General features: G+C 35.3%; 1 protein-coding gene across 3 annotated transcripts in view; it reads left to right on the forward strand.

Moving 5' to 3' along the window:
- CERKL (CERK like autophagy regulator) overlaps positions 1–25,721 on the forward strand; it is a gene marked incomplete at its 5' end in the record, with an annotated part of 85,584 nt that overhangs the window by 24,203 nt on the left and 35,660 nt on the right. For all 3 annotated transcript variants that reach the window (XM_081142130.1, XM_081142131.1, XM_081142132.1), the window contains one exon: positions 18,808–19,044. In XM_081142130.1, coding sequence (XP_080998256.1) covers positions 18,808–19,044 — 237 coding nt within the window. The remainder of the gene's footprint in view (positions 1–18,807; positions 19,045–25,721) is intronic.

Genomic DNA, 25,721 nt, shown 5'->3' on the forward strand with positions numbered 1-25,721 from the left:
TTATTTCTTATCTTTATATTGCTATTTACTTCTACTTCTGCAGTTTCTTTTTCTTTTTTTATTCCTCTCTCACCCCTCATTGTTTCCCATTTTCAACATTCAGAGACCCAACAAGTAAAGTAAGGTAACAGGAGAGGAGAGTTAAACACTAGTAAAATGAGATATAATAGTCTATTATTGTACTCTTGAGAGTGACTGAAGATTGGGTTTCTGGAATCAGACTATCTGTTAGAAATTGGGCACTGTCACTTGTGTGATCATAGGACAAGCTATTAAGGTTCTAAGCTTATTCTCTCTGCCCCATCTGTAAAATCTGATATAATAATAGAACCTAGCTTACAGTGCTGTGAGGTTTTAGTGATCTAATAAATATAAACCTCTTTGCACTAGCCTACAATGGAATTTTTAAAATCTATTTATATTTGTTAAATGACTATTATAGTGTTTTAGAGCTGAAAGAAGATTTAGATTAGATTGAATATTTGTAATTTTCCTTACTAAGGGCAAGTTCCTGTTTTCTTCACCATTAGTTCTTTAACACTGAAAACAGTGTCCAGCAGATGACTCAGTAAATATTTGTTGAATGCATGAATGAATCTTTTTCATTCCCCTTATATTAGGGATGAGCTATCAAGCTCAGAAGTTAAGGCATTTTCCCCAAGATTGGTGACAGAGCTAGCTAAAAATTAAGGTCTCCTAACTCCCAGAAAGTGTCCTAAGAAGACTGCCTTTTTCTCCTATTTGTTCATTTTCTATGGTAAAGTCATAGGAGGCTGTGTAGTAGCATAGAGGATGAACTTTTATAATCGGATATGTTTGGTATAAAATTTTAGCATTTTCATTAAAATCATTGGCATTTTGCTTTCTTAATTTCCATAGCTTCATCTCCAAAGTGAGATTATTGCTACCTTATAGAGCTATTAATGAAGATTAATTGAGATAATCCATGTAGAGCACTTGGTCCCATCTCTTTGCCGTCCCCCAACTTTCTAACTAGACTTATTCTACATTCACAGTCTTCACTTTTTCTTATTCTTTCTTGAATTTTCTATGATCAGGCTTTTGACTCCTACACTCCACAACTCACGTGTCAAGGCCAGTCCTCATCTGACTTGACAGATGGACAGAATTTGACAGTTAAACTCAGTGTGCTTCTTGACTCAACTAACTTTACTTACCTTCTAGCGTGTCGAGTCGCTCCTTTAATTCTTCTATCCCTCTGGCCTGCTCCTTCTCAGTTTCCTCTCTCAGATATTATTTTCCTGTGTCTGTTCTCTGACCTCTTACTATCTGCTTCTGTTCTTTCTCTGGTTCAACCTTTTCCAGTTTCTGGCTTCAAATGCTAAGTGCTAGTGACCTTCAAATTGATATCTCTAGTCCAGACCCCTCCTCAGAATTCCAGATTTATATCAACTTAGAGTTCTAATGGATTTCTCAAGCTTATATTCTAAAACAAACTCCATATTCTCCCCTGCAGCCTCCAAATATGCACTTCCTGTGGGTCGCCCCATCTCAGTCCATGGGGACTTCATCCTTCTAATGGCCCAAGCCAAAAACACTTGGAAAGCTGCTAGATCCCACTTTCTCTCTCGCTCTGCATCCAGTCCATCAACACATCCCGCTGCCTCTTCCTTTAAAAATACCCCAAATTGAGCAGCATCCCTGCCACCACCTTGGTGTGAGAAACCATTATTTCTCACCTGTATTGTATATGCTTCATTACTAGTCCCTCTATTTATAAGTCCCCTATCACTCTGTTCTCTATGGAGCAGATAGAATGTTACTTTTAAACTACAGATCACACCCTTCTGCTTAAAAACTTCCAATGGTTGCCTTCGCTGGTTTGGCTCAGGGGTTAGAACATCGGTCCGCGGCCTGAAGGGTCCCAGGTTTGATTCCTGCCAAAGGCGCTTACCTCAGTTGCAGGCTCCATCCCGGCCTGGTCTGGGGTGGGTGGTGCAGGAGAGATGTGTTTCTCTCACATTAATGTTTTTCTCTCTCCCCCCTTCCACTCACATGGAAAGCAATGGAAAGAATATCCTCATGTGAGGATTAAAAGAAATAATAAAAATACTTCCAACAGCTTCACATCTTATTGAGGCTAAAATCTAAAGTCTTTGCTATAGTCTTCATACCATTTCTTGCTTCCAGCCTTTCTGTTCTCATGTCTGACCCCTTTCCTTTCTCACCAGGTCCAGCCACATCTTGTTGTTCCACAAAAATACCAAGTATGCTCTTGCCATGGGGCCTTTACACTTACTGTTTCCTCTGCCCAGAAACCCTTGGAACCAGCTGTGTGTTAAAATTCAGATATTGCCTGATTTTAGCGAGTTAATATAGGACATATATTATGTAACACAACTGGCCTTGTGTAGCACTCCATAATCAAACATTAATTAAATTTCTGAATGAAACATTAAGAATATCCATGCTAAATGGGAGAAGTAGAGTTTAAAATTTTACTGTCAATTCAGGACCAGTTTTCCTACAACATGAGGTCAGCTCACTTTTTGCTACTAAATAATTTAGGAAAAAATGTGCAGTTTTCATAGCTTTGGGGGTTTTGGAATTGCAGATGGGAGAGGCTGGACCTGTACCCACATGGCTTACTCTCTCATGTATTTATTTTTTCTGATCTTTATTCAATGGTTATTTATTGGGTAATCATAGAAGATCTCTATCTGGTAGGCTTCACTGTATAAAGTCTGGCATGTGGAAAGTGTTCATTTTCCAATTATTGAAAGAAGGAATGAAGCTTAAGTCATTTTCCATTCAAGTATGTGTTATTTAGAAGACAGCGTGACCAGTTTAAGAATAGTTAACCATTATTGAAAACAAAGTACTATTTGATTAGTGAAAGTTAACTCAAATGCATATCAGTATTTGGAATATTAGAAATACATAATGGAAAACTCATTATCTGCTTTAGTGCCCGGTAGCCTAACCGGTTGGAGTCTGTTTCATTGATCTGGTATTGATTTGGCATGTAACCGTAAGTCCAATATTAGTATAATGTGATGCATTTCTAATTGCTCTCTATATTCAAGCATTTTCAAGTAGTTGATCAGGGATGTTGCCCCAATATTTTAATCTACTTAAAATTAAAAATTTTAATACTCATATCCATGTTAAGTATCACTTTAAAATTAACTGAAAATTAAAGACAGTGAAAAACTTTTATAAACATCACCTGAAATTTTAACATTCATTTATATTCTTTACATAAAGGAGCTTATTTCTCTTTAAAGAAAATGTGAGTTATAAAGGTTCTTAATGATATTTGTTTGCATTCTGGCCGAATATCCACAGGAGAAAATTCGACATGAGTAGGAATTATTGGTCCACTTTTGCCAGTGGTTCTCCAGCAGGAAAGATTTTGTGTACTTCCAGAAATTAATCACTTTTCTCTTCTTTTGAGCTTTGAGAGCATAATTGTATTTAAATTGCTAATCTGTTTTTGAAGGCTACATAAATTGTTTAACATTTAAATTCAATCAGATTTGTAATTAGCATAATATTTTCAGAACATTTGAAAAATTAAATTTAAGAAAACGAGAAAATGTGTTCTTATAGTTTTGCTATGTTCTTAAAATTTGGCTCTTGCTCTACAGACTGCAGTCCTCCTTCAATCATGATTTTTTTTATTGCTTTTCTCCCATAGACTAGATAGAGCAGATGTGATTTTATTTTTTAAATCACATTATGGGGACAGCTTTGTTGGAGTTTTATGGAAATGATTTTATTTATTCTGGTCATGATGATACTTCAGTTGCATAAGATAATGCTACTTTAAACATAAGCAGTAGTTACTTACAGCCGTAAACTTAGCAAACATGCCTGTAAGTAGTCAGTATTTTTGAAGATCTTTATATAGCTGATCACAATGGCTCATATTCAACAGTGCCATTAGATGAAATAAACATGGGTACCTCTCCTGCCACACAGGCACAGGTGGACATCCTGGTAGCAAGCCTCATGCGGTGTGACACATGGCACAACCCAACATGGGGCCGAGAGCATGCAGCTCGAGCGAGGAGTCATTTTATGGATGCTTTGCTGTAGATTTGTGTTTTTCTGTGAAACAGCCATTATTGAAGACATTTACGTGGTATGATATTTGTTTTGTTATTAAATGTTTATAATAATTTCTTTAAAATAGTCAAGACCTGAATAGCACAAGCAATTTAGAAGCCAAAGTTTCTCCACCCCGCCCTTTGCTATCTATGTAAATGGTATTTTTGACTCTGCCCTTTAAAATGTTGGCACCCTGTGCATATTAGATGTAATCAGGGCTGAAAGGAAACTTGAATCCATCTGGAAGCAATAAACTTTTCTAAGAGACTGCACAGTGTTATTTAATCCTGTGACTTCTTACTGTGAGTGAAATTAAGGTTTGATGCAGTTGTGTCACATCATATTGATATCAAATTTATCTCTCTAAAAAAAATCCTGACAGTAATGTTACAGCCCAGAGGAGAAGACGGCTTGCTGTAATCCTATAAGCTGTTTGGCTTTGATGACATGCTACCTAGGGCAGCAAAACACATAAAATACTTGATCCAAAATTTTTAAGTTAAAAGACATTTTTTTTTACATTATCAGGTAATACTTTCTTACCTTTACCTATAATTTTGGCCTTTTAGCATAGTACTAACTATCTGGTAGAAATTATATAATGATGAAAGGCACGAAGAAGAAACTTTTAAAACTTTTCAGTTGGGAACACGCTTGTGTAAATACCATATATGTAGAATGTGAAGGTCAAAACTGAGTTTATTTTCATATCACACTCTTTGAATCAATTTAAGGCTTTTCCAGAAAAAACAAAACAAAAATCTTTCTTTAATTTCTACTCCAAAATGGCATTTAAAATTTTGTTTTGCTTCAAATATGTAGGTGGAGGACCATATTTTATGTGAATAGGAGCCTAAATGCTATCAGCTGACCAGCATAATGTAGTGTTTATGTGTGTTTGTTAAGACTTTATTTTTCCCTTATATTTTGCCTAAGTTCAACTGAAAATAATTTAGAAAGTTGGGAAATTTGACTACATTTTATAGGTAATTTTTCTTTCTTATTGATTCATTTGTCATTGGATTCACTTAGGTAGCGTTTTAGAAACGTATTTGTCAAGTATATGCTTTTAATGGTGGAAATGAAATAAAGGCTTATATCTCCGATGTGCCTAGCATATTAAAAATAAACATGAACTTTGTGTTAAATGTTATGTTGGATTTTTAAATAAAACCATGATAAGCTATATTAAAATTGTTTATTGCTTTTCTTTTGTCTCCAGTAAGTCTAGGACTGCAAATCCTCATCAAGTAAATACATAAAGGTTTACAAATACTTTTTAGAACATCTTGAATTATGTGTATTTGTTTTAAGTTTACTTTTGTATGTTTAGTGTATATAGCTTCTGGCAATTTCTCTGTAACCTCTCCCCCCCCCCCCCCCCCCGTCCCCTCTCTCCTCCCCACCCCTGCCCCTCTAGTGATTTCCTTGACCACAGGTGGCCTTCCCTGGAGTCTGGAAGGGACTGATGATTAGTTCAGATGGCCTGTAGGTTGATTGGGTGAATCTTCTTCAGGCCATTTTCGGATAGGCGTTGGCATCTGTTTCTAGCTGTCAGAGCCCCTGAAATGAATTTTTTCGCCTTTGATACTAGGACCAGTCTTCATCAAGTAAAAATTTCTACTTTCTTAATCTCTCATGCAATGGTTCTGCTCCCTTTCAACAACACAGACCTGCCTTTGTCAAGTTCAAACACTCTGGACTTTGAGTAGTTCTTCTGAATAATTTCTTCTTAGGAGCAAATAATGACAGTCTTGAGGGGGAAACTGAATGAGAGTGGTGTAAAAGTAAGCCTTTTAGTTCCTCAGTAGCAGAACTTTTCATATTATCTGGAGGGCTGTGTGACATCGTCACTGTGACTACTATAGGTCACGGGGGATCTGACCTACACAGGCAGGGCATTGGTGATAGTAGTGGTGGAGGGGAAAGCAAAGCCAGTGTGGCTATTGGTGAGGTCCTCAGAAGACAGGAGTGTCAGCGAGTCAGCTTGGACTGAGCTATAAGGGCCTATATCAAGCAGGAAACCCACACCCAGGCATTGTCCTTAGACTCTGGCAATAGAAGCCATTATTGTGGCTGAGATCAAGTCCTATTTCCACAGTCCAGTAAGTTCTGGGCCATGAAAAATAAAGAACTCTTTAGCCTTCGTTTTCATAGAAACAGTTGTTTTTATGAAGATTGTTGCATTAATATAAGCATTTTAACATACACACAGAAGTGCATGGAATTCAAATCCATTAAATGAAAGAAGTAAACTTTGGGGCTTACACTAAACTATTATAGTCTCATCTTTCTCGAACCCTTTCCTCCACCACCATTTTTTTAAAACCACCACTTAATTAGTATGGAAAAAATTACATATAACCTTAACAGACTTTTAAAGACCTTTGCGCCTTCACCCTCTGGTAACTTAGGAACTTCTGATATGTGACTGAATCTCAGCTGTGCCGTGGAGTTCAGTGGGACTGGGAAATGAAGGACGTCTCCTGGAGGAGGGGCTCACCAGTGCTTTGACAGATGGTTAATGTTTGAAAAGTCTGGAGTCAAGAAGGCCTTCAGTTTGCTGGGAAATGAAGGAGCAAAGGTTCCGAGGTGGAAATGCATACAGTATGATTAAGATATTATCTGACTGACATAAATACAGTCAACAACAAACTTTTATGGGAAGCCCAGCCTGTGTCTGAAGCATTGAGCTAAGGATACAGAGAGTAGAGATGAGGAAGATACTGTTGAAGCGAATTGCTGAGAAACTAGAAAAAGACCAGTTACCATACTTTTGAGGTTCATGGGGGAATCTGTACAAAGATCATCTGGTATGATATATATTAACTATATATTATATATGAACTGATATATATATCTGAACGGATCATGCCCAAAATGACTAGATTATAAAACAAACAAGAATCAAATAAGGACATATTCTGTTGGTGTCATTCTCAGAGGCTCCCCATTTATGATTTTCCTATGGAACTGAGATGGAAATAGACCTATAAAATGACAGAGGCAAATATATAGATAGTAAAATCAAGGAATAAGTAGCCCAATACAAGGAGCACATTAGTACGCCTGCTGAAGTGAAAATGGCATTGCGTGATAGCCATGCTAAAGAATGTGAAATATGAATATGAAATACAGAATATGAATTAGAGGTGTTTTTAACAATGTTTCAGATATAGTAGGGACTTCTTTCATAGATAGGCTAAAATATTAATTTAATAATAAAATCTTAGTTATTTGACACAGGTGATGAAGGGTAAAATGCATGAATCATGCTATCTCGTGGCTGCCTGTCTCCATGATGCTTTCTACTATGGGGTCTCAAGCTTTTGGTCTTGGGGCCCCTTTATAAGCTCAAATTATTAAAAACCATGAAGAGCGTTTGTTTATATAAGGTATACTCATTAATATGTATTGTAGTAGAAATTAAGTAAACATTGAAACTTTAATTCATTAAAAATAACAGTAATAAGTTTATTGCATTTTAACATAATATTTTTATTAAACTAGCTATTTTATAAAACTATCAAAAAAGCAGTGGCATTTTTTTACTATTTTTACATGTTTGTAAATCTCTTTAATAGAAGTCGTAACTTTTCTAGAAGGGTTAAGATTGCTTCTGCATGCAATCTGTTGTGAATATGGTGTTTGGTTAAAGTATATAAGGAAAATCCAGCTTTACACAGATGTGAGTCTGGAAAAGGAAAAGTATCTTAATGTTTTCAGATAATTGTGGCTATCCTTCTTTGATACTACAGCAGAACTTAAGTGCTCATCTCTTAAAGGTTAGTTACAACGCAGAATTTGAAAACATATCAATGAACCTTTTGTAGTCTACTATTTGAAAATTTATAGGTATGCCCTGCACTTTGAATGAATCTTTTATTAATGCATGATTTTATAATTTCCTGCATTGGCTATTTGGAAAATTTGGTATACTGAGTTATATAGAGCTTCCAAGTATTAACACATTTCATTATACAATGTTTAAAAAATATCAAATACATTAATATCACTGCCAGTCTCATCAGAAAGTTCTTTAAGTATTGGGAATCTGTCAAGTTCATTGTAGCAGATAAATTTTAAACATATTCTAATTTTTGCTTAAAAACTTGAATTTTATCGTTGGCAACAAACATTCTCAGTTGTTTTTCTTGAATGACTGGCTCACTCTGCTCATTTCCCAGAAAATGTTTGCCAAATACTCACGCCTGAATACCATAGTCTGTTAGTCGATCTCTCAAATAAAAATGGTCTTCCACAAAAACCAGCTAGTTCAGCTGCAGCTGAAGTGGTGAAAGTCCTTTTCTTGGAGAGAACCATCCCCTTTCATTTGTAGCGTAAATTCTTTATGCATATTTCCCATTTCATCACACATACTATTAAAAAGAAATGTATTCAAGGCTGGTGATTTTAAAAAAATTTAAAAATTAAAGTGTTCTTCATCAAGAACACAAGTTAAACTGTTTTGTATTTTTTTTAAACTGTGAATTGAGGTGGTAAAGAAGGCAACATTATTAGTAAAATTTGATGTCACTGCCTTGATTCATGCTGACACCAGGAGTTTTAACAGCTATTGCCTTTGCATTATTAGTGCAAATGTTAACATGGTGAAAAAGGCAAATAACATCTTTAGTATTATTATAAACATTATTTTAACCTTGTATACCCTCCGAGACTACACATTGAGAATTGCTGATATCGGTATTTTGGTTTAAGTATTTAAATGATTGACTGCCAATTTCTCCTCATTATTTGTTGGTATAAAGCAAAGTATAAGTATAGACATAACTTTTATTAATGATAGAAATTTTGGGGGAAAACTGATTTATAAAATCTCACTAAGCTATTTGGAACATGAATAAACTATATATCAAGAAAAAAGCTTTAGAACAGAAGATTGTTTATGATTGGAAGTCAGCCTAAATTTTCAATTATACTGTTGTTTGTTAAAGTTGATTTTATGTGGTATTATAATTAAACATAGACTTTATAATTTAAAATTGTTAATATCACATTGTATCATAGGCATTAAATGTTGTTTTGGATTCAGAGTTGCATGTTTATTGTTTATATTTCAAATCCTCAACCTAAAGAATAATATTTAAATTTTCGACTGATCAGTTCCTTTTGGACTTCATGCAAAAATACCTATATATCTTCAAATACTTAGACTCTGAAGAAAAACATCTAAGCTGTTTATACATGACTTAGTGGGGAAAAAATTACAGATAGAAATTGAGCATTAATTTTTTATTTGGTGTGATAAAAATGTGACTTTTGGGTATTAGAGTAGCAATTTCTCTCTCTATTTATTTCTGTAAAGGATAAGTTTCAAGTTTCCTCTAATTCTTTTACTAAATAAATTGCAATTTCTTGTCAGTCTTGATATGTGTATATATTTAGGAACTTAAACTTTTCTGCTAACAAATTCTATGTCATAATTCTTGAGGATAATAATGCATTGTGATGGTTTTTCAGTAAGCTATAGAAGCAGCCTCTATTTGTTTAAACCCTAGTTTAACCTGATTATTAACAATTAAATTGTGTTTTCTTCTTACAATTAAAGTGTATTCAAATTTATTGGTCCCTTGCTTCACAGATTTATCTCAGTATGTGGTGTATTCAAACAGAATTTTGTATTTTTAATTAGGGGATTAGATAAGTAATTCTGAAGAGCCAAAAAAAATTGTTAGACATCACATTGCTTAACCATCTAATATACCGTGTGTGTATACCCTGTGCTGTGGGAGTCATCTCTCAGGCAGGCTTGTTTTTCAGGCAGTGTTTTAAAGAGTGGACATGTGCAGAAACTGTGAGCACAATTAGCGCCAAGCAGATAAATCCAGCTCTAATCCTGTTTACGGTCTGCATCAGACAGATGTGCCAAGATTGATTTAGACAAGCCCTAGGCTTACAGTAATATTTTTAAAAGTTCCATTCACTGTTCTATTTTTGTTAAACCTTTGCTAAATATTCTTAAGTGTTGTTGGTTTTAGTCTTCTTGTTAACCACTGTAACCTACTTTAAGCAGGTTCTGCTTTGCTCTCATGGTGACAGGGTAACCTGCCAGGAGAGGTTATCTTTATTCCCTGTAATTAAATTGACTTTTTCCCCCAAGAAAATACAACAATAGGAAGTGGGTGCTGAATTAAATAAATAGCATGATATCCAATAGAGGTATACTTAAATCCCCTGCAAGAACAGATGGTCCCCAGTATCTTTGTAAGTAATGTGAGAGGACAGTTAATGTTCTGAAACAACTAGCTATAACCAATACAATAGTAATGAACCAATAGATTTTAAAAAATAAACCACATGGCACAATGCAAAATTATATATTATCTGGAAGGTTTTAATTCTTATAATCTCTAAAGAAAAAGTGGCCATAGATGATTTCCATATTTTTATCTACTGTGATCAAATATCAATTTATGAATAAAATTTTACTTCATATTTTTCACCAATAAAGGTGTATTTTACATTAATAAAAACTTAGTTATACTTAAAATACATGCCCCAAAGTATGTTAGTTTTTCAACTCATTTTTTAACACATTCTCTGCATCTGTTAGATTGTCCATGGAATTGTGACTTTTGCATACAATTATGAAAACATTTGCTTTTATTTGTGGCAGAAACTGGTTGTACTATAATAGGTGGCTAGATCAGGGGTCAGAATAGCAATCTCATAGGTGAAGAATTAAGCAGAGATATAAGACCTGGATTTTTGTCAGCATTATAAATTTATAAATAAAATAGTTTATACATAAAAAGCAGTATTTTTCTGATTCATATGGAGAATAAAGTGAATCTAAGTCATTCTTAAATTACTACTACAAAGGGGTGTAGATATGTGCTCAATTTTTATAGACCCAAAACACTAGTGTTCTCTCTGAATGTGGTTTCTTTTCTATTTTTTCCTTTAATCTATTTCTCATAAATATTTGTATATTCTAAGTGTGTCCTAGAGTAAGTGTTTTGGCATGGGGGTTGAGGAGAAACAATGACCTTCTTAGATTTTCAGTTTATCCTATCAGATGATTGCTAGAGCCTTCAACTTCACTGAGGGTTAGCCCGAGGGCTTCCCAACTAGAAACCTGAGGACCTTTGGCCTTAGCTCTCTTTCAAGTCAAGCAAACCAAGGTCCTGCTGCCCCACAAAGCCAGCTGGTCAGCTACTCATATCATAGGAACTTCAAAAACAAAATAAAGACTAGAAAAGCACCACCTAATCTGACGAGTGATTAAACAATAGTTAGGCAGCTCCAAGCTTTTAAATTAAAACATTTTAAATTCAAGTTCACAGAATTTGAACAAGTTTTATTTCTGAAGATCATATTCAAAATGAGAAAATAATTTCCTGTAAAATAATATTATATATATCTTCACATGTTACAAAAGTTATATTGAAAATCAAATGAATCCTGTGATTAGAGAGAACTGGGTAGATTTACTCATGTAATGGAAATGATTAACATTGCAGAAATAAATAACAGATCAGAATTTGTATGTAGGAAATTAGCACCTGAGAGGTTTATATAGTTGCTGAGAAAAAGAATCCTGAAGAGCATTTGCCTATAGTTAGAAATTGGTAAAAAACTATTTGATTCATAGGTATATTATCCTTTCAAATAGAAACACAGTGTCTTCTAAATCCATATTTCTTCCCCTTAGTCTCTTCTTGTCACATTGGCAAAGAGATGTGAATACCCCACATTTGAATTTGTGGACAAATGAGGGAAAAGAAATTGGAAGCCTGAGCTCGGAAAGCAGGAAATACCTTTCAAAGAGTTACGGAGATACTCAGAATTTTTACTTCTGGGAGCTCCTGGTTGCTGCAATCTAATCTTGCTTCTCCTTGAAGGTCACCTCAGTTTCTGATGAAATACTACTCAGTTAATTGACACATTTTGTTGTTGTTGTTGTTTGTTTTTTATTTTAGAGAGTAAGAGAGGAAGGGAGGGGGGAGAGAGAGACATCAGTGAAGGAGAAGCATCGATTGGCTGCCTCCTGCACACCCCCTACTGGGCCTGTGCCCTGACTGGGAATTGAACTGGCAGCCTTTCAGTGCATGGGACAGTGCTCAGCCAACTAAGCCACACTGGCCTGGGTGACACATTTGCTGTCTTGCTGTTTTCCTAAGGACTACTTAGAGACGGAACAATGGTTGGACAACTCTTTAAAGTTTGACTTTTTAAATCAGAGTCAGCGGGTCATATGAGAGTGTGTGTGTTTACTTGAAGGTCCTTACTTCCCCTTCAGTGTTGGTAAGGAGTTGTGGTGAAGACCAGCCAAAGTGTTTGGATTTAAATCTTGGGTCTGCCCCCTACCAGATGTGTGACCGTGGACAAGTTACTTAAACTCTCCTGAATTTCTTCCCTTTTAGGAAAATGCATCTACTACAGAGGGTTGTTGTGAGGATTGAATGAGATAATACACCTCAAGAACTTAGGGCAATGTTTGGCATATAGCATATGCTCATTAAATATTAGCTACTCTTACTTTTTAGGGGATAGAATTTAAAAAATTAAAACAAGTAATATGATCTAGGAACTATTTTAGCATAAGCAAAGGAAATAATCTCTTTCAATTAATTGCAGAAGTATTTTCATTGTAGAACAATTTTAAATTCATATACACAAACTACATCACAATCTTACTATCCTTCCAAGTTTTCATATGCACATTCATATATATATGTGCATATGAAAATATATTGCAATACATTATGTATTCAGTAAATATGTACAAAACAGTAATGGAAACATGCTATGCTATTTTAGCTACTTTTCTAGTCAGATTTCAACATTTTAATGGCTGAATAGCATTCTGTTATATGAATATACTTTATTTTACAGGATCAATACTCTGTTATGGCATATTTAGGTTGTTTCCAAGTTTCACTCAAATAATGCTTGGGTAAGCATTCTTTTAGCTAAATTGTGCATATTATTTATTTTCTTAGAGTAAATTACTGGATCAAAAATATGTATATATTAAAGCATTTTCTTTTTTCCACATTTGTAAAAAGTATAAAATATAATGCTAATAACAGAAAGGGAAAATTATGGAGGATTGTAAGAAAATATTAATCTCATTCTTCCTGTTGCATTTCTCTCTTTTAATAGGTAACCGATGTTGTTTGTTGTGTGTTTTCCACTGGATTTTTTTCTTTTCTCCTTTTCGTGGAAGTGAAATCAAATCCCTCAGGTTGCTTTGTAACTGCTTTTATTCCACTAGTTTATGCCTCTTAACATGAATACCTTTCCAGATCTGAACACAGGTCTAACTTGCTCGTTCATGAGCTGCGGAAGGGCAATTCAACCGTCTTCCTACTGAGGAACATGAATATTGCTTCAAGTCTTTTTGCTGTTATAAATACTGCTGCAATTAACATTTTGGAATCTTTTGATACCCATTTCTAACTTGCTCTCCAGCAGTTACCATTTTTGCATTCCCACCAGCACTGGGACTGGCTCCCTTTACCCATACCATCATTGAGCATTGTTTTTGATCTTGTGCCAATCTAAAAGTAAAATAAATGGTATCTTGTTGTGTTGATTTGCATTTCTTTGATTACTAATTAGATTGAACTTTCTCTTATGTTCATTAGTCAATTTGCATTTCTTCTTTTGTGAAATGCCTGTCTTGGGTCTTTTATGTACTTTTCCACCAAAGTGTTTCTTTCCTTGATTAAACAGATTACGTAACTGTCATATGTTGCACATATTTCTGCCCAGTTGGCCTTTCCTTGTGACTTCTATTTATGGGTCTCTAGGACTTTATAGACATTAAGTAACTTTTATGTTAAATGTCTCAGTCTCTCTATGTCTGCCTGTACTGTCATGCTTAGGACTTTACTAATTTATGGTTATATGTAAAGTCTCCTCTAACCTGGATATATTGGTGTATATTATGAGATAGGGTTCTATTTTTTCATTTTTAAAAGATTAACCAGTTCTAACTCACCATTTACTCAGTATTTCCAACTGAACTGAGATGCCATTATTATCACATTAGTGACTTTTAAAATGTATACAAGTGTTGCTTCTTTGGGCTATTCACTTATATAATCCTAGATGTTTTCATTATTATAGCTTTATAAAATATTGCTATACCTGATCAGGCATGTATGAGCCCTCAATACTGTACCGTAAAAACATTTTCTTCATTAATGTAATATAATTATTTCAAGAAAATTTTCAATCACTTGATTAGGTTCCTTACCTCTTACATCAAAGAAAATACCAATGAGATTTTGATTGAAATTGCATTATAAGTAGTTATTAATAAAGAGAAAACTATAATGAAAAATATTTAATCTTGGAAATTGGTAAGTCTCCATTTATTCAATTATTTGTCTCTCTGTATATTTTGAATGGCTCCCCTCTCCCATATTAGTCCAGGATTATTTTGCTAAATTTTTTCGTAGGTATCATATGCTAATTTTTATGGAATGTCTTTATCCCCATTATGCCGCCTTCCTGGGCATTAATATATTTGTAAACAGCTGCCTTATTGGATATTCTTTTAAGTTCCAATGATTTTAAGTTGATTCTTTATGGGTTTTGCAAATATATTGTGAAATCATCTATACATAGTTATAGTGCAGCTCCCTCTCTGCCTCTCCCACCACAGATGGTCATCTTTTATTTCATTTTTCTTACATATGGTATTGGTCAGAATGTCCAGAATAATTGGGAATAGTAAGAGTGATAATAGGTAGTCTTTTCCTATTTCCTAGAATTGTTATAGTTTCCACTACTAAGTTTGATCTTAGCTGTTGACTTAGTACCTTTAAACTTGCAATTTACAAAAGGTTTTTTAATTAGAATAGTTATTGACTTGTTTGCTGCCAAAGTAAAGCACACATGGTAAAAAATTCAGATTATAATGTAGGACTTGGAGTAAAGAGTTTCTTCCATGTTTCTCTTTCCTAATGGTTCTTTGTTCCCTTCCCTCCCTCCCTCCCTCCCTCCCTCCCTCCCTCCCTCCCTCCCTCCCTCCCTCCCTCCCTCCCTCCCTTCTTTCTTTCCCTGTGTCCTTCCTTCTTTCCTTGGAGCTCTTATTTGTTATAAGTTTGTTTACATAAAAAATTAAATTTATGTGGGACACAAAGTCATACCTAATATCAAATCAGTCTAGAAGAAGTTATTTGTAACATATATCATACATGTATAGTAAAGGACTAATTTCAAGAATATCTGAAAGACTCCTACAAATTAGACAAAAAGCATCCAAATGGAAGTGGGGAAATACATATGTAGAGGAAACTCTTTTAAGAAATACAAATGGAAAACAATAAATAAAAAGATGGTCAGCTTCATTAATTGATGGACTAACTGGTTTCTGGAAAAGTACCCACAGATATAATCAGAGATACAAATTGTTTTAAGGTAGGTAAGTGATACAATCTACCTGTACACATTTAGCTATATGAAGCAGACACCTAGGAGCATCTCTGTTTGGAAAGCAAGCTGCTTTCCACTTCACAGGGCCCCGTTTACTGTACAGAACATTGCATGCCACTGGGTGAGGATTTGTCAGGACCTTTGACAGGCCTGAGTTGTTTCATTCCGGAAGGCAGAGGAAAGATGTAAGATCTCCCTGGTCCCTCCCAAGTATTCTAGAGACCCTGGCCATATGCCTACCAGCTCAACAAGTGCAAACAACTGATCATACGTTCACCAGGTGAAAATACAGGGTTGGGCGAATGTAGGTTTACAGTTGTTTGTATGGGAAGTAATACAATAATTAATAAATAGTAATACAAGAATAAACTGTGTTTTGCATACTCACAACTATAAACCTATATTTGCCCAACCCTGTATATTACTGATGATAAACTGTGACTAAGCTTGGTTCCCCTTCTGTATAATAAATACTGTCTAGCTTTTAGTTTCTAGCATATCCTTCCCTAAAATGAATCCAGATGAGCTTGGAATAGTATGCTGTTATAAGAAAGTTTATTTCCAAAGGCATCTGGAGGTTGTGACAAAGGAGGCAGATTGGAGAAACTCTCCCTGGTCAGTGTGACAACTTGGAGTATTAAAATGGAGACAATAATTTAATTAATTGAAGAGTTGAGTCTGTAAGTGGTCATAACTTCATTGTGTGATCCAAGGGAACAAACACTGTAACATTTGTTAAAGAAGCATTTTCAAATGTGGTCTAGGGTCCTTTCAGGGAATCAGTGAGGTAAACGCTGTTTTTATAAATTACTAAGAACTTAGTTGCTATTTTTACTCTCATTCTCTCCCAAGGATACAGTGGAGTTTTTCAGAGGCTGAGATAGGTAGTGACATCATTTCCCTGATGGCTAATGGAATGTGTGTTTTGTATCCTTGTGTTTTGAAGTCTCGATTTTAATATCTAATGCAGTAAATATTAATAGATATAACCTGCACAAATAAGTTATTTGGGGCCCTCTATCTTTAAGAATATAAATGAATTAGAAACCAAAGAGTTTGAGACTTGTTATACTAGACAAAAGTAAATCTGACCAATGTAGGGTAATCCATTAGTATTTACAGAAATGGGCAGGGGAACCACTGAGTTCTCTAAGGAATGCAGAATATTTAGGCTTATAATGATACCGTACTTTCATGTGGTTGATTAGTGTAAGGGATAGCTGTAGTAATAGTGATGATTGTTTTGTTTTCTGAAACATATATGATTGTTTCTAGTTGAATTGATACTTGGAGGGTACTGGGTGACAAGTGAAGTGAACTGCACACCAACCTGAAGCCTGAGCCCTCGGAGGAAGCGACAGGCCTGAAAAATTGACTTTGGGTTCTCCCTGTCCCACCACCATAAACTCAAAAACGAGCTTGTTTCTTAGTTTCTTTTTCAGTGGTATGTGTGCTTTGTGAGCAATAATTTGCAGAATGGTTGGCGGAGGCCAAAAAACTCCCCGAGGATGCAAAGAAGGACCTTTTTAAAGCATCTGGAAGTCCTTGCTTCAGTCTGGGAATATCGCTGAGCCTGCTTAAGGGCTGAGGAGCCTGAGAGGGCCTCTGCTTTCGGGGCTGTTTCAGCGCCGTTGTCATTTCTGTGGGCTTCTGTCAATTACTTTTTCTCCTATCACGTGTCATATTTTTCTGATTCTTTACCTGCATAGTGATTTTTGATTGACTGGGAGATATTGTGAATTTTACCATGTAGACTTCCTGAATATTTTGGCATTCCTATAAATGCTCTTGAGCTTGGCTCTAGAATGTGGTTAAGCTACTGGGGAACAGTTCAGTCCTTTTGAGGCTTTTAAGCTTTGTTAGTGGAATCAGTGCAGGCTTTCGTCAGCTCGCTAAGAAGGGAGTGCTCTTCTAAGCCTCTCGCCAGTGTCCTGTGGGTTTCAGTATTTTTCCACCTGTGGGATCTCTGAGCATTGTTCTCTTTAATCCTTCAGGTGGCCCTTCCCCTGGCCTCACACACGGCTGGTCCACACTCAGCTGAAGGTTCAAGGGGGACCTCTGCAGACCCACAGAGCTCTCTCTGAAGCTCTCTCCTCCGCAGTAATGTGCCCAGTGGACTCTGGTGGTCTTGGCTTTCCTGGACTCCTAACTCCTCAACGCAGGGAGATGAGCTTCCCCGTGGGTCCCCTTCTGTGGCCTAGAAACCTCTCGAGGCCATCAGCTGCGGCAATCATATGGCTCCTTTGTTGCCCTTTTCTCAGAAATCACGGTCCTGTGCTACCTTCTGTCTGACATCTGAAAACTGAAGCTTCATATATCTTGTGTTGCTTTTTAAGTTGTTTCAGACAGAAGGTAAAACCAGTCCCTGCAACTTCGTGTTGGCCAGAGTAGAAGTTTTACCATTTTTAATTATTTTTTAAAATTTCTATTGCTTTTGAGAGAGAGAGAGAGAGAGGAAGAGGGACAGAGAGGAACATCCATGTGAGAGCGAACATTGATCAGCTGCCCCCTGCACGCCCCTCACCGGGGATCGAACCTGCCACCTGGGCACGCGCCCTGACCCGGAATCGAATCGGCAACCCTTTTGTGCCCAGGATCATGCCCAGCGAGCTGAGCCACACCGGCCAGGTCCAGAGTAGAAGCTTTAGAAGTACACTTGCAAAAGTATAAGGACGTTCCTACTTTGAGAGTCGATTGGAATGGCCCTTTACTATAATAATTATTTTCTGATCTGTAGTTAAACAATAAAGTTTTGTGTCACTATAAAATAAAGTCTGATTGTGGTAATATTCCAGTGGATCTTTATTTCTGGATCAGCAGAGATTCATAGTTTCTAATCACAACAACCATACTCTGCCTCCTTTTGCCCATGTGTTACTTTACCTAGAACATACATTTTCTTTCCTTTACATGTTGCCTTCAACAACCTGTCATAAACCCAATTCTGTTAGTGAATTCTGTGCTCCCCATTACTTTACTCTGTCCATATTAGTAGCAAGGAGCCTCTTGTGTGATACTCATTTTATTTATTGTTGAAATGTTGCTTTATGTTCTTAAAATTCTTTATACAGTGAATATCTTCAGGTTCTGAATGTCCTAGCCCTTGTGTGGCAAGGACTCTCTCTTCCATTTTTCTGCTTTTCATTCTTAGGAAAATAGACCCAAGTTTTCTTTTCTTTCCTCTCCATCTCATATAGAGATTGACATAAAGGACAATCAGTAAAATTACAAATGAGAAAGATTTTCTGGGTTTTTACTATTATTTATACATAGAAGATATGTACACAATGGTTTTGATTGGGAAACTGAATTTCTTTTCAGGTGATTCCAAGTCTGACTTGCTATGTAAAGAAGAATTCATTGAACTCAAGGACATATTCTCTGTCAAACTGAAACGGCGTTATTTTGCTAGTGGAAATGGCACTTTATTGGGCATCACACTCTTCATCTGTTTGAAAAAGGAACAAAATAAATTAAAGGATTCTACACTTGATCTTATCAATTTAAGTGAAGACCACTGCGACATATGGTTTAGACAGTTCAAGAAAATTTTGGCAGGTAAGTACTCCTTATGGGTTCTTACTGGAATTTTTAATGAGTCTAGTTTCCTTGCTGTGGGTTATTACTAATCTAAACATGATATTGTATTTATGAGCACAGAAACTCTTGATTATGTTGGTATAGTTTCCTTCTAATCCTAATATGTCAAGTGTTTCAGTCATGAAAGGGCATTGAATTTTGTCACATGCTTTTTTTTTTTTTTTTTTTTTTTACCATAGATTGAGATAATAGGTTTTTTTCCCTTCATTCTGTTCATGTGGTGCATTACATTGATTTTTATATGTTGAACTATCCTTGCAATACAGGAATAATCCTGCTTGGTCATGGTGTATAATTCTTTTAATATGTTATTGGACTTGTTTTACTGGTATTTTGTTGAGGATTTTTACATCATTATTCATAAGAGCTATTGGTCTGTAGTTTTTCTTTTTTTCTTGTATCTTTGTCTGACTTTGGTATCAGGGTAATGCTGGCTTCATAGAATGAATTAGGAAGTAACTCTTGAATGACCATTTCTATGAAGAAGCTTTGATAATCTGAAATAACACAGTTCTTAAATAATTTAGTTCAGCTGAGAGTTGTTTTTAAAAGCATACTTATTTTTCTATTAATGTCTTGAGCTTATATTAGAATTTATTTTCCTTACACCTACACAATGATGACAAGTGCATGTATGTCCTTGCTGGGTAGCTTGAGAAAAACAGCTTTTTTGAAGATAATATTTAAATTGTTTATTTCAGGACAGATTTTTTAAAAAAGTTAAATAGCCAGAGAAAAGAGAAAATATTAACTAGAATATTATGTCCTAATGAAGTCAATGCATCTGAAAATTTGTGTTATTTATATTTTATATTCTAAATAAAATTCATGAATACAAATACGATGCAACTTGGATTTTTAGAAGGTATCTTGTTAAATAACCAAACTGAGTTTTAGGATTTTTTTCCCCTCATAGATTTATAAATCTTGCTTCCTTTTTAGCTCATTTCTTTCTGTTTGCCAGATTGATCAGGGTAGAGGCAGCTGGTGTGGTTGATGGTGCAGTTTGGAGTAAGATGACACAGAACAGAGCTGGGTGCCAGACAAAGAGCAGGCACATGGCGATGTTAGACAATTTCAGGCCAGGCATCATTAACTAAGAAGACAGAGTGTGGTGCCAGGTGGGTACTAGACTTATTGGGGGATCACTTCACAGATTATAAAAGTGTCTAACCACTGTGCTGTACACCTGAAACTAATATAAAATAATACTCAATGTCAACTGTAATTGAAAAAAAAAAAAAGAAGATGGAGGACCTAAGTTGGTCAAGAGCAGACAACTGAGAAGGTTTCACCCGTAAAAGATAAGCTGATGTGACATGGTAAAACTGGGTGACGCTGTCACTAAGTGGCCCCCATGCTTCCTTGTTAGCCCCTTTGGGACCTTCAAGGAGACCTGATTCTTTTAGTTTCATATCCATGTAATCCGGGTGTTCATTAAAGTGTCTGTCGCCTGAGAGACAAATACGAGTGGCTCAAGCCTCGTTGCCCGACTGGGAAGAGGGTGATTGCTTACTTCTGGCTGGTCCTCTCTGGCTCTGATTTCCATGGGGTTTGGTCTATTTGAGGATTACCTTCCTGTCTCACGTCCATGTCCCTGCTCTGTCCTCCACTGCATCAAGTTTGGCAGATGGCAAGTGTTTGTTGATTTCCAATTTTTTTTAATGTCCCCACCCAAGCAATTTGTGTTTGAAGCAGACTTGACTTAAGTTTGAGGCCAAACAATTATAATTTTAGAATATTTGGATATTGAGTTACTTTTGAATATGTGCATTTATATTTTAAACTGGATCAATGAATAAGATGTGATGAATTTTTGAGGAAAGAACAAATTGGCAGCACTAGAGGGAGAAGGAAGGCAACTCTTAAATACTCTTAAGACTCATTGACAAAGACTGACCAGATTAAAGTGGGTTTGTAAATATAAAGAGTCTTAGGCCCGGTTGAGTGTGGCTCAACGGTTGAGCACCGACCTAGGATCCAGCAGATCGAGGTTCAATTCCCAGTCAGGGCACATGCCTGCATTTCAGGCTCAATCCCCAGCAGGAGGCAGCCCATCAACGACTCTCATCATTGATATTTCGATCTCTCTCTCTCCCTCTCCCTTCCTCTCTCTGAAATCAATCAAGGTATATTCAAAAAAGAAAAAAGAAAAAGGAATCTCAGAATGGTTTCTCTGTTGTTTTTTTTTAAAATATGTTGTCCTTTTACATTCTAATTTTTAATATAGTTGAACACAGCATTTTTAAAAATTCTTAGTAATAGAAAAATCACCATAACTTTATTCACTAATAGGCAATATAAGTTAATTTATCCAAAACACGTTTTGTATCAAGCGTTGTGTTAAGCGCTGGGAGTAACATGAATGAGATGTAATCCTGTATAAAACACCTTTGCCTGGGAGACAGACAAGGAAACTTGTATTATAAATGTATTAAAGACCACAGTGAAAATATGAACAAACTAGTAAGGACCGTTACCATTGATCTTTGATTCAGAAATTCAAATATTTAAAAAATGTAATTGATTAAGGCTGATATGTAGTCAGTAATAAGCGTAATATATAGTCATTGTGGGGAAAGTCATTTAACACAGTCTTTTCTGTCTCTTTTACATCTGTGATACAAAGATAAACATGCACAACCTTTAAATATAGCACATGTGTACACTAGATATGTTAATTTTTATTCAATTAGAGTGTGATCAGTCTCTGCATATTTGTGTTTCCTGGAAATGGTGAATTGCAAGTTTGTCTGGATCCTGAACCAACCTTTCTTCTAGACACTCTAATCTATACTTTAAAGCATATTCGTATTTGGGATATATTACAGTATCCCGTTGGAGATGTTTAGCAAGCGAGCATTCAGAGAAGAATACATGAAGAGGTGAAGAGGAAGAGTTCATGTGATGGGAATAGATGAAACCTTGCAAGGAAGTAGTACAGAGTTTAAAAATAAAAGTAGAGGATTGAGTACAGAATCTTGGGGATACTCATATTAAAATAGGCAGGGAAGATAATAACTAGAACTAAAAAATAGAAAGGGTCAAGGAAACAGAGCCCTTATAGCACAGGACTGTTATATTTAAGTTTTGCTAGTTTATTTTTAATATTTAATGGTTACCCAGAACAATTAACAAAGGTATTTTTAGCATGCACATGTTTGAGTTATTTCTGATAATTTTCTGTTCTGTTTCTAGCTGCTAATTTCATAAGTAGGCAAATATCAATGAGCCATATTTATTTAATACATTTTGTCTTTGTAATGAAGCCTGCTCTTATTTTCCTGCTCAACAGCCTCACTTAGTTTTCAGCTATGAAAAATAAAGAAAATGGAAAAATTACTTAAATAGGAGTAATTTTTCCTAGTTTCCCACTAGATGTCAAATCTGTTTCTCATGTGATAATAATTTAGTCTTAATTGGATGCTTTCCTTGATAGCCAAAACTCAGACTTCTTAAAAACTTATTTTTGTTTAATATTTATGTTGTCTTGAATAAGAAAATCATGGTGCAATATATTTTTAGGTTTCTAAAAAAATCCAAGCTATATCATCAATTATATTTTCATGAACCAGGAAGATTTTTTTTCTTAGCAGAAGAACAGAATGATGTGAAGTCTTACTTGGATATGCTGCCAAATGATGTACTTATAAGCAAAAATAAACTGGAAATCAACATTATGATTGTCCAAAAATCAGCTGTTGTTATGTGTCGAAAGTATGATAGCTTCAGATATTCAGTTGTGCACTCTCTGAATTGGCAACACTTGTCTCCTTGGGGACAAGCTATTTTCTGCAAGAACATTATGTCTGAAATACGGGTATTTTCTCCTTTGAAGCCCTGAAAAAGTGATATGAGACTTTGTTTTATGACCAGTTGAATTGGATGTTAAAATCACACATGTTACTTCTGAATATGTTTTTACTAGCAATATATATTACAGTAATGTGAGAACTGATTAAATATGTATTACCTCATTTGCATGTAAATACCGAAGTCCAATCCATTTGAAGGACTCTGTCCAACAAGGATCATGTGACGTCGGCCTCCTCTGTCCCCCAGGACATGCCTCCCCGAGTGGAATCACACCTGCCACTCCCTCTTGAGCCCGTGTGCCTCCTCATGGATGTGTTTTATCTTTAGTAGTTCCGAATAAGGCTTTGTTGAAACAAAGCTTCCAGATGAGAAACATTTGAAAATTTCTGCTTTAGTCATCCCTGGGATGGTGACCTAGTAGCATATTTTCCCCTGGCATGCCTGATTCTGTTCACCTCCACACACGCAGAGAACTCATGGTGTTTTTCAGATAGTCAAATATACACTCACTGTGGCAATCATAGAATGCGAACCAGCACAGATTGTCCATGTAATTTTATTCTTTTCAATAGATGTCACTTGTTAAATATATATTTAAATGTATTTTTCTTTCTATAACTTTATGAGATATTGCTTACCAATGAATCTGCAATATATATATATATATATATAATCAAATGAAAGTTTGAAATTGAGTTAAAAATAAGTTTACTTTGAAGTGTTTTTTTTCCCCCTCTTCCTTGAACTTTCTAAACTGGACATTCAGAAGAAAACAGTGAAATTAAACTAATTCTATTACATTCATAATCATTAGTAGCGCTGTTTAGCTCTTCATAGAACCTTAACATATTAAAAAAATCTTTTGAAAACCAAATCTTCAATTTTATCAAATTTGTAACTGAAAAATATATAATCATGAAAAATTTGCTTAATAAAGAATAGAAAAATTATTTTTCTTGAACCTAGAGAGTTTTACATTTTCAGCCATTTCCATTCTAGCAATTAGCAGTGTGAAAAATCACCATGAGGAAGAGTCTGCAGACATAATAAACTGTAGCAGATTCCTAAGAACTACATGTGATAGAATATACAGAGAACTGAACTAAATACTTTTAAAATAATCAAACGAAAAGAGAAATTAAAAACATAAAAGAGTAGGGTGCAATAAAAAAAGGATAGTATTTTTGCTATGATGTATGTATGTGTGAATTTCATTTTAAAAAATTCATCCTTCTCAGGATATGCTGTTCCTAAGTCTGAAAATTCAGAGGCTTTGATTAAACAAGTCTGAATGGATAGAGGCATGAGTGGCCTTGAGAAGTCCCTTCAGTGATTCTAAAGTGTAGCCAGGGCCAAGAACCACAGATGTCAAAGATTTGAACAACACAAGTCTGATTTAATGAACATATATTAAACTCTGCACTCCACATTATATATTCTTATTAAGTTAAATATCCTTAAAATTAGCCAATGCCTATTCCTGAGTCTCTTAATTTTATCATTTATTTCTTAGGACTGCTTCACAAAAGCCTGTTAAAGACTAAAAGAGGCATGCCAAGGGTTTCTCTTGTCATCTTAAGTTTCTTTTTTTACTAACATCGGCTCTAAATCACAGCCATTACTCTTTTAGCTGAAGGCAAACTAGAATTATCCCTTTGCAAACTATTAATGCTGTTTATACTTGGAATGAGTGACACAGACCGTCTTCCCAAGTGGTTCTCACTGGCGTCCACTGCATTTTTATCCTAAGGGAGGAATCTATTTTTGCATGTAATTCATTATATTCCTGCTTCAGTCATTGAGTATCTTGGGAATAGGAATTGAGGTGGAGTCATTCTCAAGTTATTTCTGATATATTTCAAAATCTTTTTGCTAGGTAAAAGTCCTTTGGCTGTGCATTTTGTATAACAAAAGTTCTTCTCTGGAGAAAAATATTAGGTGTACTTTGTTATATCTTGTGTGATTATATTCAAAAGGTTAAATAATTTCTCTAAATATAGCCAGTAAAATGTTGGGTTGTTTTTATGCTGTTCAGTAAAGTAGTTAACATTTTTTCCTTTACTGAACTACAGAGAAGTCATTTTTAAAATCGAAATCTTAATAATAGCTGACATTTACTAAATATTTACTATGTGCCACTTTTGTAAGCAACTTTTATAAGTTAGCTCATTAAATCTCATAATACTAGCATCAAGAACTACAAATATGTTCTCATAAAAAAGAAATAATACTTAACATGTTTTGTTAGGTTTGAAGAATTACAATAACGTATGACAGCAAATAGTAGAATTAAGTAAATTATTATTATTTTCATGATCATTTCTTAAAAGAAAACTAAGGTTTAATATAGTTTAAAAATTGGCTAATCTGAGGTTAGACAGCTTGTATGTGGTAAGGAACTGGGGACAAATCTGTGTGTGTCTGAATCTGGAGCATGAGCCCTTAACCCGTGTTCTCTTGTCTGCCAGGCCAGTGGTATACTCTACAGTCCTTAAGAATATTATATTTACTGTACAGTTTAGACTGCATCCTGAAAAAAGAGCTTCACTTTTCCTGTTAGATAAGAGCTACATCAGTTTATGAAGATTATTCCTTTCTTGTGTTCTTTTTAAAACATTGTGGTTCAGGACTCTACAGTGTTTGAATTCTAAAGCTCAGCAGTAATAGTACAGTGCATTTCTCAATCCTTAAAAAATTTTCTCATCCTGACTGTCACCATTATTAAGATTTCTCAAATGCCTTAGAATGAACTGGGCATACACTATGAGAACATTGCAGGCATTTCTTTTTATTAGCCCAAAGGAATTTAAAAACATATT

Source organism: Miniopterus schreibersii (assembly GCF_964146895.1).
Source record: "Miniopterus schreibersii genome assembly, chromosome: 7".
Lineage (NCBI taxonomy): Eukaryota > Metazoa > Chordata > Mammalia > Chiroptera > Miniopteridae > Miniopterus > Miniopterus schreibersii.